Genomic DNA, 19086 nt, shown 5'->3' with positions numbered 1-19086 from the left:
CGAAGGAATTCCCAGGGGCCAAGCCTGCAGGAGGAGACCCAAGTTCCCCCATTGCCCCTGGGCAGGGCTGCTGCGCAGCTTGGAGGCCTGGTCTCCCTCAGGGTCAGGCTGCTCAGCCCGGCTCACCCATCCAGACTCCCCAGCCTTGCCGACCCTGGGATCAGACGCTGGCCGAGCTCCAGGGCTTCCAGCCCTGCTGCTGCCGTTTCCACTCAGGGTAGTAAGAAGTGTTTGCACACGGGCTTAGGATGGCAGGTGTTGGATGAGGAGTTTTATGGTTAGTCTTCTCCACTGGGCAGGGAGGCAATAATCCACGTGTAACCCTTCCTGCTGCCCCGTACCTGCCCGAGGGGCAGAGTCAAGAGCTCAGAAACCAAGCGCAGTTGTCTCTGAGCCTGACTGGCCACGCGCACGGCCACTGTTTCCCAGGAAATGCCTGGGCTGCAGAGCCTGGGTGCTCTCACCAGAGAAGCCCGGGTCAGCTGTAGCAGAAGCAGGCAGCCGAGGCCCGCAGCCTTGGGACTGCTGGTGTGTCTGTGCCCTGCACACAGAGGCGAGCCCCGCTCTGAGACACCCTCCCCACATCCCTGGCTCAGAACTAGCCCAGGGCCTCCGGAGAGCAGGGACTCAGGCACTGGCTGGCTTACTGCTCTGAGACAAAGAGGGGCTATGGGAGGGCTGGAGAGGGCACGTGTTCCTTGCGTTGTCCTCCGTCCCCCTCAGGGCCTTTCTTTTCCACAGTACGAGGGGTGTAGTAGCATAACTTGGGCCTGTAGAGGTTCAATTCCTAGCATACTGACCTATGGAAAGGCACTATAGAAATCTAATGATAAAGCAGAGCAAAAAGCCAATGCAGGCCAAAGAGCCAGCCATCTTTGATGTAAGCACTCTTTGTGCTGCACCTTCCAAGCAGCACTGCCGCCCGGGACACCCTGAGAAAAGCGCCGGGGGGCAGGGCCTGCCCTAAGCTGGGGGCACGGTGTCCCTGCCACTGCGGCTCGGGATGCCCTTCGGGCCCACCCCACTGTCAGCTTTGGCAGTGAACTGCTACCTCTGCAGCACCTGGCAGCCCGTCACCCCGGCCCAAGCATAACCTCCCGTCCTACTGTTCCTCTCCCAAAGCCATCTCTTCAACAGAGAGGGGAAAGCTAAGCTGACTTGGATCAACTGAGGCCTTGCTGCTGACCAGACAAGCCCGACAACGGCGGGGAAAGGGAGCAGCTGGCTACAGAGCACCACAAAACCCTGTTAGGGTCAGATTCCAGCAACAGGGACTCCAAGTGGGGCGGAGAAGAGGGAGACACAAGCACTCCATGTCCCCTCCCAGCCCTGCCCCAGAGAACAGCAGCCCCCCACCCAACTGTCACTCATTTACAGATGAGCCCTTCACACAATGGGTCCCAGTCCGCCTGGCAATGTGGCGACTCCTGCCCTTGCTCTAGGTCATCCCCAAGGCCAGAAAAGATGCAGCTCTTCAGGGACAGCCCCCCGCCTCTTCCCACCTCTCAAGCAGCCAGATGAAGAGTGAGTGGGTAACCTTATCTTGGTCCCTAGTAGGAGAGAGGGTGGATCCGGTCCCTCTATTCTGCAATCTCTTTTCTTTCTTCACTAGGGCTAGTGCCCTTCAGGATGTGTAAAAGGAAATCTGAATAGTCATGGCAATTCTTTCTTAATTGAGTTACCAATGTTAATCTAAGACGTGTGTCAGTGGGGGTGTCCAGGGAGACATTAATTGACAGCCTCGGACATTTTGTTCCTTGCAGCTCCTCTCCCAGCAGGGCTGCTTATTGGTCGGAGGCCAAAATATCACCAGACAGAAGCAGAGAGCCCTGGGCAGGTGGCCTAAGGAGCTTGGAGCAAGCTCTCTGCCATGGCCTTGATCAATATGGACCTCAAATGCCTCCTCTGAAAATTTGGGGAGCAGAAAATCTTTGAGATCTCTGAAATCCTAGGATTCCAGGCCCCTGCTCTATCAGCCCCCTAGACTTTGCCTTTGAGAAGACACAACCCACACAGGCAGGATTTCCATCCAGGCTAAAACAAGTGAGAAAATGCTTACCTAGACTTGACCTAAGTTTCCTCAGGGGGCCCAGTGACCCAGGGTGGAGAGGAGCCTGGTTCAGGACAGACCTGGTCTGAATCTGGGCTCTGTCCCCAATTACCTTGGGAGACCTTGGGCTGGTACTTCCCCTCTCCTTTATCTGTAAGACAATGAGCCCCAACATCCCTTCTAGCCCCCAAACTATGCTGCCGGGGCATCCAGAGGGAACTATCAGCCCCAAAGGTCAAGTCCCTGACAAGAGAACTGAGAGCGTGGTAGGGAAAGGGAGGAGGGACGCTTCAGAAAGTCTGTGGAGCCTGTGGGGTTAAACCACTGGCCTTCTTTGCTTAAGTCTGAGCTCACCAGGTTACCAAATCAGAGGTCACCTCATGCTGGGCTCAGGACAAGGACGGACAGGCGAGTCTTATGTCCTCCAACTGAGGGACAGGAGATCAGGAGGAAGGGCCTATCTTTCCAGCTGTGAGAGCAGCCATGGCCCAAGTTTATTTAGCCAGGAATTGGGGATGGGGGAAATTTATTTCTCTTCTCTCCAATGGGTTCTTCAACACACACAACTCTTATGGAGACCAAATGGAACAGAGAGCCCAAGCCGCTGGCACTCAGACTTTGCACGGCTCTGGTCACTGTTTTGAAGGCCAAGCACTAAACAAACGAAGGTGGCAGCAATAATATTTGCGCAAACCTTGGCTCCAAGGGGGTCAGACAGATTTAGCTTTCATTACATGGAAAGGAGGCACTGGGACGCCAAATGAGTAGTTTTCCCCTGAGCCCCTGTACAAAGCAGGTCTGTTTCTGGGCTGAGGCTGAGGGGCTCATTTTCCCAGATGTCCCATTTAGCTGGAGGAATCTCTGCTGCTGCCTCATGCAAAATGTAAAAGCTGCTTCAGCAGCAAGAACCGCAAACCAGGGGGGCAGTGGAGGGGATCCCTTGAGGGGCCCAGCAGCATAGACAAAACTCTTGTGCTGCTACCCTGATAGCCTGAAATCTGTCTGCATTAGCTGTGGCCCAGATTCTTGGCCAATTTCCACATTCGAGCAGCCCTTGACCTCCCTCTCGCTATGAATTCTCACTCTAGGGAGACGGAACATGCTGCCCCATTTCATTTATGACTTCCAGCTGTTCATCCAATCACCTGGTATGGATAACAATCAGAGGGGTGCCAAATGCTAGTGTCTTACACTCTAGCTATGGTCCTCATTACATTCTGCCTGGAATATTCCACTCTCTCTAATACTTACATTTCTATTCTTCCTACTCTCCATCCCCCATTCTCCCTTTCTCCTCCCCCAAACAATCCTATATATCACTGCCAGATTAATCTTCCTAATATATTGCTCTAGTCACATCACTCCCTGGCTCAAATACCCTCGAGGGCTCCTCACTGTCTACCAAATCAAGAGCAAACCAGCTTGGCATTTAAGCCTTTACACAATTTTGTTTGCTTTCTACCTTTACTGCCCTATCTCATAGGTGGCTTGGAGTCAGAATATCTGAGTTCAAATCCTACCAAAATAGCTATATGACTTTGGTCAGGTGACTTCTCCCCCAGACTGTTTCCTCATCTGCAACATGATAATTTTAGATATTCTATCTTGCAGTTCAGTTAGACTTCTTGGTCTTCCCCAAACATGTCCTCCACTTCCCAGCTTCTGGGCTTCATTTCGGGGTGCTTAGAATTCCCTTCCCTGGTACCTCTGTCACTTGAAATCCCACCCATTCTTCTGGAGTCAGATTAAATACCACCACCATTAAACCTTTCCAAGTTTCTCTTGCCAAAGGAAGAATCCAGAATTCATTTTCATGCTCGTCCCTGAAAAAATATTTATTTGTGCTAACCCCATCTTCTATGTGTTAGCTTCTAGAGGGTAGAGAGTATGTCTTAATCATTTCTCTAACTTTCTCATTTCCAATGGGTGCTCGGTGTTTACTAAATTCAATTATGTTTAACTTTCCTTCAAAGGTCTATAATTAAAAAAATAAAGTAAAAAAATAAAAATAAAAAGCTGGGCAAAGTATTCTACAACTATGTGAAATACCTGGAATTACTGGCAAAGATATGAAAAAGAAATCTTAGTGTGCTCTAGTTTATAAATTCCAGAAATATCATTCATATAAAGATTTTTCTGTTAGCAAACAGTTGGATTGAGCTGGTTCAAGTAGATTTAGAAATGGATTTCCCAAATCATAATCTTTTTAAGTTTATAAAACTAGCCAGTGGATTGAAGTTCATTAGTAGCAAGGAAGGCTCTATGGGTCATTCCTAGCCGGGGAGAGGAAGTCTGGATTGACCCTTGTGTTGCTGGATCCAAATCCACTTGGGAAGCAAAGGGCCTGACTCTCACGCCTACATATGGATTCAATTCCAATTTCTGGGGTCTAAGACACCTCATGAAATAAACACGCCAGTCAGCAAAAATGGTCTCTCATACTACAAAAAGTCATGCTCTCAGGCACAGCATTTTCTCCTGGGATCCCCCAGGTAAAGCTATCCAAAAGGACTATGAGCTTCCTCAGGAGTAACTATGCTCCCCATCACTGAAGATCTTCAAGCAATGAGAGGATGTATACTGTTGAGTATACAGTTGAGGATACTGTAGAAGGGTTTTTTACTCAAAGATCAATTGGAGCAGGAAACATCCAAGGTCCTTTCCAGCTGTGAGAGCCTGTGAAAGCACATTTCTATCTAAAATGTATGACAAAAGAACTATTTTTCTCCCCTGGCCCAGCTCATTCTCTCCTCTCATTTGCTTTATCTCTGCTATCACAATTTACAGTCTGGCAACAAAAAGACAGGAGCTTTGAATACAAGCTGCTCCTCATCTCATAGAATCAAAGCATGCTGGATCTAAAAAGGGCAATAGAGATCATCGAATTCAAGAGTTCTTCACCTTTATGTATCATGGCCCCCTTTAGCAGTCTGGTGATGCTTCAGATCCATTCACAGAAAAAATATTTTTCAATGCATAAAATAAAATACAGAGCTCATGGATCCCTGGTTAAGAACTCATGATCAGATTTGACAGATGAGAAAATAGAGACCCAGAGATGAGAAACCAGCAGGCTCATTCACACTGCTGGTTAGTGGAGGTGGGAGGCTTTCTGGAAAAGGACACTAGCCTGGTAGCACCCAACAGGAAGTCTGACAAACTCCTGGCAGGGTCAGGCAGCTGAGCCTGTGAGTCTGGTTATGAAATTCCAGCCAGAGGAGCTCCCTCCCTTCTCAGGGTCTCGATAAAGGACATGAATGATTTCTGAAATGGGCAGGCCCACAGTCCACACTTTCATTAGCACAGTGACCTCGAAGGTCCTGAGACAGAAATGCTTGCTGATAAAATCAAAGTCGTTTGCATCTAGCTTAGGCAGATTTGCTCTGTCCCAGGACTTGCCAGATCGGCTTTCCCTGGGGGGCTCCTGGACCTCCACTGTGAGAGAAAAAGGACTACTCCTTAGAATGGATCGGGGAGAAGGAAGCTTGGCTGCTGGTCAACCACTTCATGTAAGCCTCTCCTCCACTCCAATTTAATTGCTGAAAAAAGCTTGAAAAGGTCACAAAGAGGTCCTTTACCCCCACAAAGAAATGCCCCCATTAGAAAGTCAGCCAGAACCTACGGCTGAGATGACAAGGCTGGAGCGGACAGTGCTTTCAGAGTACCATGCACCTCCGTCTGCAACCACTCCCGTGCCAGCAGGCTGATGGAAAGACATCGAGGGAAGATGCTTCTAGCACTGGCCGCCACAGGTCATCTGTCTCAAAATGATCCTAAAACATCATGCCGCAGCACGGAGAATTGTAGAGGGCTTTCTCTTAACCCAGGCCTCTGGCAATTTCTCTAGTTGGGGAAAAAGAAATGGTCCAAAAGATGGAGAACAACCAAGACAGAACCTCTCTCCTAGGAGAGCTTCCCCCGAAATCAGACAGGACGGAACCTGGGACTGCCAGCTGACTGCCCCCCTCCTCATGAGACCTCAAGCATATTGGGAAATGTCACTGAAGCACCCCAATTACTGCAAAGATTTCTCCTGAAGGGGCTTGAATGTGACTTACTTCCAATCACCATACAAAAGGAAATAATAAGAAGCAATGCCATCAGAACTGGGGCAGATGTGGAAAGGGATGAAGAGCATTCTGCAGTTGCTTCTCAGCACTATTAAGAACAGACTGAAAGGAAAGCTCGAGGGCACCCACTTCTGAAATAGAACACAACTACCTACCCAATATCGTCAGAAGGCTGAAACAGATCAAAGTGGACCATATCCAATTAATTTTCAATGAATCTCTCTTTTCTTGGTTGGAGGATCCTATTCCCATATCCTGCCTCTAAAAAGCCAAGAATCTATGGATTGTGTGATAATAGATACCACATTTCCATAGCTTAAAAAAATCCAGTGGATTAATTGTGTCATAGTATTTTTCTCAAATGACTATTATCTCCATGGGTCCCACTCATTTTCTCCTTTTTACTGTCTTAGGAATCACAATTTACTAAGCTTTAGAGCAGTGGTGATGTCAAACTCAAATAGAAAGGGGGTATCGTATTGATACTATATGTTCTATTGTCTTTGTGTTTATTTTGTTAACTACATTTTAATCTGGTTCTGCAGGCAGGTATTCTTTACATTTTTTTCTAGAGGATCTGAAAACATGGAGAAAGACATATAGAGGGGAAAAAAGATTCAATATAATTTTTTCTTCAGGATACTAAAAAGAAGAAAAACTGGATCTTGAACCAAGATAAACCAAAGGAGGGCCAAAAAGTTTTACCTTAAAAATATGGAAAACTACAAATGACTGAAAGCTTTGGCTATCTATCTGCACTACAAGGATATTTAACAGAGTTTTCTTCCAAAACTTGACAGAGTTTTGTCAACTGGAAACCTATAAATTCATTTATCCTCTTCCTCCAGTGATTCCTAAGACGACCACCTTCTGAAAAATCCTCCTAAAGATTTTAATACGTCGCGTATAAGGGGGAATACCATATACAATCACCTTTAACTGGGAAAGCTGACTTGCTTTCTTTCAAGAAATGATTCCACACTGAAGGTACCAGAGTTTAGAGATCAGTGTCCTAGTCTATAGAAAGCATAGAGTAATGCTAAGACTCCTAGACATAGAGCCAGAAGCTATTGTTTCAAATTTTGGCTTTGCCCAGAACATGGGCAAGCACTTTGGTCCCAGCTTCTTCATTTGTAAAATGAGGCGGTTGAAGAATGAGTTCTAAGGCATTCTGGACTATCTAATATACTCTGGTCCCCAAGAATCCATTTCTAATTTATAAGGTGATACTGATCAACATCTCCTATTATACTAGTCCACATTTATTAGGGAATTATAAGGATCACCAAGAGAGGTCTATAAATCATACTAAGCTTGGGAGGAAAAAAAATGCTGCAAAATTAATAGATAATCAAATTCCCAAGTCTATCATAGTCAAATGACACCTGGATCAAGTCTCTCAAAGGGAGATGAACCAAGAAGTATGTGGGCTTGGAAAGTAAAATAGAATAAGGAGAACATGAAATCATACTTAAGGTCCTCAAGTCTGAACAGTTTCCCAAATAATGTTCCCCTGCAAATCACCAAAACAGAACTAGCAATCAATACATATACGATGTAAATTATGACTCGTGCTGCAAGCCCACCCACCAGCAAGCTATGCTGGAGTGTCCTTTATATAACACCTTGCAGATGGCCACCTGCCATGGCTGGTACTGATTCATCCCTGGCAAGGAGGAAAGAATGGGGATTTCATTTATTGTATTCTATTTGGACTTGCTAGAGAGATGACAACATATTCTTAGGAGGCTAACAATGGTTGGTTTGCTTTTGCTTCTGCATTTGCTTATATGCTATGTTAATACCCTTCAAGAATCTGTGTGTAAGGACCTGTCTAATTACCTTTTTAAAGAGCCTTCCAGAGTCTTCACTGACTTGAACAAAGCGGGGAATGATGTTATTCAGGTATATGTCGCTCAGCGTGGTGTGATCCCTGCTCTCTCGTTTCACTTGGTTCAAGAGGAGGTTCCAGCAGTTAACTGGTGAGAGCACGTTCTGATCCTTCCTGTAGAGAGAGGGAGAGAGGTCAGGTGTTGGGGAAGACGGAGCCTTCGCACACAAGGGACAGAAGCCGAGCCTGGGCCAGCCTCTCACGGAGTCCAATTTCTGGTGCTTGGAAATCAACAAGCACGACAAAGCAAGGCTTGATCTGCTGCTAGCTATCCCAAGAAGTAATTATGATGTTATGAGCCAGGGATAAGATTTCTGTTGTAGAAATAGCTCCAAACCCCTCTTCTTTTTAAAGGAGCATATCTGGACTTAGGTGCGCTGGGTAGGATGAAGCTGCCCTAATCTTGAGCCATAATCACAGAAACTAGACTTGGAGCACACATACTCACACAATGTTAATGACTCCAAGACTTCTAAAACTTTATTGTAGAGTCAAGAACATTCGAGGACAACTTCACTACATGCATTAAGCCGAACATTATCACTTAAAGAAAACAGTGAGCATCCACGCTCTTCCAGTACTGGTTTGGGCAACGTAATTCTCTAGAGAATATGAGTAACCGAGTAACTTCTGCTCTACTTGGAATCTGGATGTGTCCAGCAAGAAGCCCAGCAAGCAAGGGATTGTGGGCTGCTCTTTGGACAGGAATTCTGAAATGGTTCACAAGCTGCTCTCTCCCCTTTGGCCTCTTTCCTCTCCCCACCCCCCTACTGACTGGAAAATGCAAAGAAAATAGCAATGAGAAGAGCTTACTCCTCTGAATCAAGGTAAACCTCCATTCCAGAATCCTGTGTACTAAGCACCCAGTGATTGCTGCTGGAGGGAATTGGGCTTGGAAGTACCTAGTGTAAATAACAATTACCAAAGAATCACTCCCCACCCAAAAGGTCTTCAGGACAAACCAGATCCCCAAATCATTATCTCCTGAGAACCCGGGATCTGGGTCATACCAGAGAACAACAAAGCCCAAACTGAAACTCCCCTTTATCTGTCCCTCCTCCTGGGTGTGGCGCTTAAGGTGCAGGTTTGGGATCCATTTATATCACTGTCTTACAACATAGAATTTTGCTAGAAACTAAAATATACAAAGCTCCAATATCATCCATGAAATTCTACTAGGGAGTCAGAGATTCATATAATTAACTCACTTCTTGGGCCCCTCCTATACTGAATCACCGCTTTCAAAGTGTTTATTATCTAAAAAGGCTGAAGTTGAAAAAAATCCTCAATTCTGACAGAGAAATAATTCAGGCCTGGATAATCAACGACATTTGAAGGCTCTCTCCACACAAATATTTCTCATAGGATCACAGACTTAGATCTGGAAAGAGAGTTAAAGATTGTAAAGCCCAAGTCTTCCATTTTGCCAAGGAGGAAACAGAGATCCAGGGAGGGGAACTGAGCTGCCCAAATGAGACACATAGCCATAAGAGGGAGAGCCAGGATTATAAAGCACTCCTGCCCCCAGGCTTGACTGCCCCCCAAACAAACCCATGTGGCCTAGAACAGCTGGCAAAACCTATTTCACCCAGAGATTTGGGTTTCAAGTGAATGTTAATTTCTCCTCTGGAAAAAAAATTCACACATCATTCTATCATGGTATCTAGTCCCTTGGAAGCTCCATGAAGGCAAGGGCCCTGCCTTAAGGCTCTTCCTATCTCCTCCAGGCCTCAGCACAGTCTTCTTAATAGAAGATCCTAGCAGGGGTCAATTGAATGAAAGAATGAATGAATGATGAAGACATCATGGGGGTTTCTATTCCCATATGATCAGTTATTGCCACAGAGAAAAATTTTCCACTGCCAAAGAGCTCCCTCTCCCTATGTCACTGTCTTGAAACTAGATGTAGTCAGTCAGAAGGGCAGCCCATCACCTCTGATGAAGGGCCATAGCCGCTTGCCACCGGGAGGGAAACACCAGTACCTTGCCCACACATACCAGCTTAAACCTCCTCCTGCCCTCTGGGCAGCACGCAGGGTCTGGCATCAGAAGGCCTGGGTTTGAATCACACTCTACTCCTCTGGGCCTATCTGACCTTAAGGGAATCTCCTCTGCATCCCAGCCTCCCTTCTTCCCCTGCAGCCGATGAGAGACTTCTGATTTTTTCTCTATGGGGCATCAGGTACTTCTAAAAACATTTCCTGGTAAAGAAAGTGGTTTCTGTCCCCTGGTCTCTCCCCGGCTACTTTCTCTTGGTCATTTTGGGGCCAATGACAGAGATAGTAGGAGTCGGTCATCCTGAGACTTCATGACAAAATCAAAATCCTGGCTTTGACACTTGCTCTCTGGGTGACAAGTAACTGAGCCTCCCTCAACTTCAGGAAAGAGAATGAAAAAGACTGAAGGATCGCAGAACCATTCCCCCCCAGATCTATGATATTACTTGGAATCCTTGATAGAATCCTCAAAAAAGAAGGCAAGAAAAATACTATTTTTTAATAAACAAAAATCTATTTTCTCTCCCCTATCTCTCCTCACTGGAACAAAAAAAAAAAAAAAATGAAGGGATGGAAGGAAGGGGAAGGAAGGGAGGAAGGAAAGAAGGAAGGAAGGAAGGGAGGGAGGGAAGGAAGGGAGAGAGGGAGGGAAGGGAGGGAGGGAGGGAAGGGAAGGAGAGAGGAAACGGAGGAAGGGAGAGAGGAAACGGAGGAAGGGAGAGAGGGAGGGAGGGAAGAGAGGGAGGGAGAAAGAGAGGGAGGAAGGGAAAGAGGGAGGGAGGGAAAGAGGGAGGGAGGAAAGGAGGGAGGGAAGAAAGGAAGGAGGGAGGAAGGAAGAACAAAATATTTCTCCCCTCCCTCTGTCTCTCAGTCTGTCTCTTTCACTCATACAAAATAAAACAGAGGTGTCAACATTAAACCATAGAAAAGGCCCCCTAAGGCTTCCATAATGTTAGAAAATGACATATTTGCATTATCTTTGGCTCTAATTTTTTTTTTTTTTAAGATTTGTTTTGTTATAGATTTCCAAATGACATTTTAATCTTCCAGGTCATACTCGGGAGATGCTGCCTGATGTTTGAAGACTCTGTTGTAAATTATCTCTACTCTCTTCAAGGCTCCTATACAATGCTTCCCTCTCTCCTTAGCGGACACCTTACTTCCTATTTTACTGAGAAAATACAGGCTATCTAGTGGATGATCCCTCTTCTCTATCTGCTAATTGCTAAATCAGTGGCCCTAGATTAGGCATTATTCTTGACCTCTCTGCTACTTTTTGGCATTGTTGACCACCTCTATCTCCTAGATACTCTCTTCCCTTTTGTAACACTGCTTATCTCTTGGTTCTCATGGAAAGGTAGGTGGCAAAATAGAAAATTGGTCCCCAAATAAAAAAAAAAACTAAATTCAAATCAGGCTTCAAACACCTACTAACTGTGTGACTGTGAGTATGAGAAATTAGATATCCACAGAGATTGTCAAAACAGGACAAAGGGAGGAGTAAAGTATCTTAAGATATCTACAACCAATCACCACGTGAGTCAAGGAACTGGCTGAAAAACAAAGTTCCGATAAAAGGGCCCAGGCCTAAACAGGCCCAAACCTTCTCCGGTCAAAGATAGAGCACAAGCCTTTTGACACAAAGAATGGGCAAATAAAGAGGATTGTAAATCTAACCAATTGTAACTAACTTGGATTATAAATCTGACCAATTATAACCAACTCTGACTAAATCTGACCAATTATAATTAGCTTAGATTGAAAATCCAACCAATCTGAACCTTGAAGGGAGGAGTAGGAACCAAACTAACAGTAAAGGGTGCTTCTTCTTCTGCATTCACCAGCTTCTCGTGAGAACCACTACATAAAAGATTCTTCTCTCCCTCTAAAAGAGAATGGCTATAACACCATTGCTGGACTAGCTTGCAACTGGGGAAGCAGCTCGTCCCAGGCTTACTCCCCGGTCCTGCTGAGCTCCACAGGGTCTTTTGATAACATGACTCTGGACAAGTCAGAATTGGTATTTGCCTCAAGTTTTCTCACTTATGAAATAGGTATAATAGCAGTTAGCTTGGAAGATTTCTGGGAGGATCAAATGAGAAAATAATTATAAAGGGCTTACTAAGCACAGGACCTGGCATATAATAAGCACTGCATAAGTGCATGTTCCCTTTCCTTTCCTTAATTCTATCACCTGATTACTACTTCTGAGTATTCTTGTGGGATTATCCCTGTCCTATCCATTTACAATGGGTAATTCCCAAGGGTTCTGTTCTAGATTGTGCTTTTTTCATTCTACAACTCCAGACCCCCTCTCTTGGTAATCTTATCAGTTCTCTAGGCTTCAGGTACAGTCTCAATAGATGACTCACAGACCTGTGCTCCTTCATCCTCCTCTGGGCATTGGTCCCACACATCACTAACCATATCCTGGACATTTTTACCAAGGTTCCTTAGAGGCACCTCAAACTCACATAATTGTCCAAAACAGAATTTATGAACTCCCCTCCTTAAGTCTACCATTCTTCCTAGTTTCAGTATTCTTCCTTCCTTCCTCCTTCTACCATTTTTTTTTTTTTTTTAGTCAAAGGTACAAGTCTGCAACCTTGAATTCAACCTTTATTCTTTCTTCTCCCTTACTGCTTATAGCCAATCAGTTGCCAAGTTTTGTTGATTCTACCTCTGGAATTCATCCTTTTCTCTGACCATACATATTCAGCCCCAGTTCTGGTTCTTGCCCTTTCTTGATGAGATCACAGCCTCCTAATTAGTCTCCCTGCTTTCAATATCCATCCTCTCCAACTCATCCTCGATCCAACTGTGATCCCCAAGCTCAAGATTTCTCATGTTACTCCTATGCCAAATAATCTTCAATGATTCACTATTGACATGGGTGATCTAGTGAAGAATTCACAATGGTTATTCTCTTTGGCAAAAGGCAGATTTCTTTAGAGGAATAAGTTACAAATTAAAGGGACACCAGGTAAATATGAAAGAGTTGGAAGAGCACAGGAAAAGACAAGTTCCTCAGTAGAACTCACAATTACCCAGTAGAAAGGGAGCACCCCATGAGCAGGGGAATGCCCTTAGCTGGCAGGCTAAATCCTGAAAGGGACTTAGTTCCCTAAAAGACTTACCTGGAAGGAGGGGGGAGAGGGGAGTTGGGAAGCATAGTGGGAATAGGAAAGACATCATGTGGCATGGAGGGCAGCAGCCATGGGATGGCCCATAAGTAGATTTTACATGACCAGTATTTTTGACAGGACATGACAGGAACAGTGAGACTGTTGCAGACCCGTAGTACAGAGAGGGTGGGTCTCAGAGGTTTGACATAAATTGGATTTCAGACTGGATCACCTTTGCAGAGGGTGGGGACCAAGGAGCTAAACTGATTTCTATTGGTGCCCTCTCCCTGCTTGCCTCAGGAATCAATTCTTCAGTTTCTCTCTGTCCAACACACCATTCAGGACCTCAGCCATAGCCTTTTCAATGAAATACCAAACACCCAATTTGGCTAAAGCCCTTCACAACCTGTCTTTAATCTCCCTTCCCAAGCTTGCTGCCCATTATTTCCCCCTCAAACATTCTATGTTCCAGAGAAACTGGTGTGCTCACTGCTCCCCACAGATGTTTCTCCAGCTGGGGCATTTCATGGGCTTACTCCTATGTCCAGAAAATTCAAGGTTCCATGAGGCTTTGGCTGACAGTCACTTGTGCCTGTCCCCTTTGAAATAATTTTATAGTTACTTCTTTGTATGTCTTTTACATGTCTTTTCAGTAGACTAGAAGATCCTTGAAGCTAAGTTTTAGTTTAATTTTGTCCTTATAGCCCCAACGCCTAACACGGTGCCCTGTTCAGCTCATGCTCTGTTAAGTACTTAGAGCAATCCATCCACTATTTTAGTGTCAAAATGGAGCCCATCTAATTGAATTCCCTTAATTCCCTCTCTTAACCCCTTTAAAGCTCGGGTTTCAGCTGCACAAATATTTATTGTTTACTATGTGTGCAGACTACGAGAATGTTGAATCATTCCAGTTGTGTCCAACTTTCTGCGCCCTCACTGGAGTTTTCTTGGCAGAGATACTGGAGTGGTTTGCCACTTCCTTCTCTAGTCCATTTTACAGATGAGGAGATTGAGGCAAACAGGGTTGCCCAAGATCACAGTTAGTAAATGTCTGGAACCGAATTTGAAATCGGTCCTCCCACCCGACCCTAAGCCCAGCACTCTACCCACAATCCCACCTAACTGCCCGAGAAATCAAACACGAATAAGAGGAAGGCGCTCACATTCAAAATGAGGATGTCATATTCAATGAGGACTATGATAGTAAGAAAAGCTGGCTTTTTTTGATTTGGACTTCCTTAGTTTAGAGAATTCTCAGAATCAAAGCACCCTCCCCCAACTCACACTACCTGGCCGTGCAGCCAAGATGTGTCAGCGGTTCAGCTGGATCCCAGGGGTCTCAAAGCCAACCTTTGCCCACCATGCTCTCTGCCTACCATGCTCTCTGCCTGCCCCTCTCATCCCTTTCTCCTTCATGCACTTTACCTGGATCTCTTCCTTAGCCATGTCATACGCTAGTGATAGAGGTGAGATAACGGGTCCCAGTGACATGAGCTGGCAGGAGCATTTCAATAGAAAGAAAGGAGGGACTCTCCCAGCTAGTGTAGAAGCCAGATGTGGAGGACAGAGCCCTGGGCCCGGAATCACGAAGGTGAGTTCATATCTGGACTCCGATCCTTAGTGGCCATGTGACTCTGGGTAAGGCAGGTAACCAGGCGCCTGCCTTCTGCCTCCCCATAAAAGGGAGATTATATCAGCCCCTACTCTCCCAGGGTGGTGCTGAGGGTGAAAAAGTCACGCAAAGCCTGGGCCATCTGGTAAGTGCGATACAAATGTTAGCTATCGCTGTTAGTACTGCCCTGTTTCAGGCACGGAGGACAGAGAGAGCAGGACAGGAGCACCCATCAGGATTCAGTTGTGTCCATCTTGAGTAGATGGTATTTTCTGCCCCAACGGCCCTCTCCTTCTACGGCTGAGCCCAGTCCTTTCCCACCCCACCTCCTGACGCTCTGGCCTTTGCCGTCATGCTCCAGCTGCCTTCTCTCCCTGCAGCCTTCTCATCTCTTCCTATTCATGAGCTCCTCCATCACCCCTTGCCTGGATCTCCCTCCTGAATCTCCAGACGGACCACTACGCCCCACTAAGGGCCTTCTTCCTTCCCACCCCTTTGCTTTTCAGCTCTTCTTCAATCCTCGTCTTCCTCTCTTCCAAGGCAGGGCTCCTTGGTGCTTTGCTTGTATTTGGGCTCCCGGGGCCCAGCCCGACACCTGGCACCTAGTTAGTGCCCACAGTGCTGACGGACTTGTTGGGGAATAGTGCAAACTACAGCTGCAAGTGCGGCCCGAGTCAGGAGGGGCGGCCTCCCCCGCTGGGCTGGCACATATAACGGCCTGTGAAAGTGCAGGGAGCCAAACCTTCAGGGAGGGAGGGGCAATCTGTGAGTGGTCATGAGACCATCACCTCAGGGCCTCTGACTCGGCCCTCCCCCCAGCTTCACTCGCTGGGCTGTCAAAGACTGGAATACAGATCCAATGGATCTGGACTCAGAGGACCCAGAACCAAACCCTGACTCCTCCACTTAAACCCTGAACAGCTTCCCAGGCTCAGACAAGGTCTCCGAGTCTCAGTTTCTTTATCTGTAAAATGAGGAACTTGAACTAGATGGACACCTCACTCCTTCCAGTTCTGAGATGCTGTGATCTGCTCCATCCTGCCTCTCTGCTTACTCTGAATCCCTTCTTTTCTTTTCCCCACAACCACCGTAGCTAAGGCCCTCATTCCTCCTCGCCTAAGTTGCTTTCCTGGCTTTCTTACTGGTCATTCTACCTAGTCTATCTCCCCTGTATCACACCTCAGAGTGCTGCCCATTTTCTTACACCTACCTTTCCCCTTCTGGCAAAGGACTGGAGGAATGGGGAACGAGAAGAGATGGAGGGGAACACCAAATATATACCTTACTGCCACTTGCCCACTTGAGCAAAAGCAAATTTCAAAATAAGTTGCAAGTACGAAACACACTTTGGGCTTGAAAAGGAGCAGACCAATGAGCTACGATTTCATGGGAAGTAGTTTCCTGCTCAAGTGACTTTGTAGCTCCTTTTCTTTGGGTTTTGTTCCCAGGCTATTGCTCTAACAATGCCTTTCTGTTCTAAAACTCTCAGTCCCCAGTCCCAAGCATGGGCTTGGAAATCATTCTGTCCAGTGTCACCGTGTGACTTTGGGCAAGGTCCTCTCTGACCCTTACTTTCCTCATCCGTAAAATAGAGTTAAATTTAATGGCACTACTAGCCCTCCAGGCTTGTGCTTTATGATCCTCTGATCCCTACTACTGTTTTTTTCCTCATATACTAATCTTGGCTGTTCCATGTTCCTCCATCTCTGCCCTCCAGATTTTGTTTTCTGTCATGTCCCCTATGTCTGGAAAAGCTCTCCATCCTCTGCTCCATTGACTTCCCAAGCTTCCTTTAAGTCGCTACTAAAATCCCACCATCTCGAGGAAGCCTTCCCTCGCCCTCTTAACACAGAGCTTGCCTGGTACAGATTTGTTTGCCTGTTGTCTCCCTTATTCGATTACAAGCTCCTTGAAGGCAGGGGCTGACTTTCACCGCTTTCTGTATCCCTAGTTCTCAGCACCGGGCCTGGTACGCACACTGGCGCCCTCTAAAGGCACGTGTTCCTCCCCCTCAGGCATCTGATGCCATCTAACGCTATCTCCAGTTCGGATGCAGGGTCTGCGGGGGTCCCAACCTGCCCCTGCAGCTTCCTTGCACCAAACCCTTTCCCTGCAACTCTCTGATCTGGCAGCATGTCTTGCCAGCTGCTCCTCGCCCATGGCATCCTATTTTCTAGCTCAGTGCCTCCATGCCCAGAACATATGGCCTCACTCAGGGCTTACTGCCTCCAAAGCTGAGCTTCCTACCTGGGCCCTTCCTGATCCTCCTGGGAGCGAGAGACTTCCCGCTGAGATGATCTTGTATTCATTCGGTCTAGATTCTGAACACGCTTACAGCCTATCGGGTACCATTTTGCTTCCCTCGACAGCATGCGAGCTCCTGAAGGCTTCATTTGTGTCCTGTATCCCCTAGCAAAGAGCCCGGCACACTGATTGATAAAGGCAGATGGATTGACTGACCTCTCCGTGATACTCTGCTGTCTGTTTCCTGAAGCCCCTCACAAGCTGCTCTGTCCTTGCCCCCTGAGCCAGGAGCTTTTCACATAATGCTTGGAGCTTTTCAAGGCTGCTCCTTTCTTAGACAGATCAGGCAAGGACTCAGGGAGTGGGAAATGAGAGAGATGGAGGGGCACGGAGCACGTGAGGAAGAAAATGCAAGCAAAGGAGACCTGCCTGCTAGCCGAGCAAAGGAAAGGCACTACGTCTCAGAGTTTGGCCCAGAGATGAGACACGCCAGGCTGGACAACGAGCATGTCATTGAGACATGATTTCACAGGGAGCACATGGAGGTTCTGCTTGAGTAGTTTCTGACTCGAATGACTGTGCAGCCCTCTTGTCTTTATGTGGACGAAGCCAAGGAACCCCAGCAGTTTGGTTAAGGGATAGCTATTTGTCTTTATATCTTTTCCTGCTAGCATGTATTTGTAGTCTCTTGCCTCTCCCCACCCCAGAGTTTTACACTGTGTAATGCTTGGGCATTTAAAGGAAAAAGTCTGCATCCCTTAGGAATGTGTGGAACAGCTGCAAACCTCTTCAATCTCTAATCCCTAAAAGGCAGACAAAATAATCAGAGAAGTATTTTTCTGAGTAAAATTTTTTTTAAAATTCAGCAGCAAGATCAGGAAAACATAATACTGTACTTGAAAGAAATGAAGCTACAGACAAAAAGAAGGAGACCCAGAAAGTCACAAGTTGGTTCTGCATCTGTGGAAGAGATTATAAATGGCCTGGAAGGAATCACCTGATGGGCTTAGATGCTGCATAACTGAATCATAAGCTTGAAATGTATTATCTTGGAATATATTAGCTCATTTTTTTTTCTCCCTTCAATGATCCAGTGACTCAACCCTACTTGAAGACAAATGCCCAAGCAGACTGCTCTAAGATAATTTAGGGTAGATGATTTGATCAAGGCAACAAATCTGTGCAAATCTAATCTATTATTAAGTTAGACCTAGTAGATTGTAGACCTACTAGTCTACAATCCATTTTCTCTGCCTTTGCCCCAAGCCTCAGGCCTCATCTATAAAAGGAAAATGTAGCTCCTCCCTGTCCATGTACCTCTTGGGGGAGCTGTAAGGGATGGGAGTTATAATGCCTGTAAAACCCAGGGCAGGAGATCTTCAAATGTGAGGTGCCCTCCAATTACTAATTGTTATTTTCCTCAGCTTTGTAGACAGACTACATGGTACAGGCTCTGTGTGACTGGACTTGCTTTCTTAATAAGCTTTCCTCCTGAACTTTTGCACTGTTGTATTAAAGTGCGATTACACTTTCCAAACAAACCAGGGATCGGCTTCCATCAATGTCCAACATGGGCCTTACCCAGTGCTGGGTCAAGGCCAAGAGTACAGCCTGCTACAGATGCACAGCCTCTCAGAAAATAATGGTTAGGATAAAACAGCAGCAACAGGCAATTAACAAAGCAGCTGTATGTCTATGGGAAGATGCAAAAGAGCTGCCAAAGACAGAGCAGATTAATCTTCCACTGCCCTTCTCCTTTGAGACTGGGGGGCATGAGTCTGCCTTGGTCTTCCCTGATTACTTGAGGGAAAGCTGACAGGAACCCAAAGGGGACCCAAAATGCTTGGGCCTGTCCAACACACTTGCCTGTTACCTGTGTTTCCCAGAATAATTGTAGCATGAACTATTCTACCCAGAGGGAAAACATAACACAATTGAGAAGTATTGTTTCTCACTTTGTAACACAGAAACACAGTTCTGAAAAATGCAAAAGGAGATTTTTTTTTTCATTCACTCAACAAATATTTATAGAGTACCTACCATATATGTATAGAAGAGGCCTGGATTAAGCTCAGCATGAGGAAAGAGGACTTTTTT

General features: G+C 46.2%; 1 protein-coding gene across 6 annotated transcripts in view; it reads right to left on the bottom strand.

Moving 5' to 3' along the window:
* Positions 1-19086, bottom strand: part of SRGAP2 (SLIT-ROBO Rho GTPase activating protein 2) — a 244839-nt gene that overhangs the window by 106337 nt on the left and 119416 nt on the right. For all 6 annotated transcript variants that reach the window (XM_031937250.1, XM_031937253.1, XM_031937254.1 and 3 more), the window contains exon 4: positions 7963-8125. In XM_031937250.1, coding sequence (XP_031793110.1) covers positions 7963-8125 — 163 coding nt within the window. The remainder of the gene's footprint in view (positions 1-7962; positions 8126-19086) is intronic.

This window comes from Sarcophilus harrisii, chromosome 4 (assembly GCF_902635505.1).
Source record: "Sarcophilus harrisii chromosome 4, mSarHar1.11, whole genome shotgun sequence".
Taxonomy (NCBI): Eukaryota; Metazoa; Chordata; class Mammalia; order Dasyuromorphia; family Dasyuridae; genus Sarcophilus; species Sarcophilus harrisii.
Note: the sequence above shows the minus strand (reverse complement) of the source record. Positions and strands in the feature narration are given on the sequence as shown.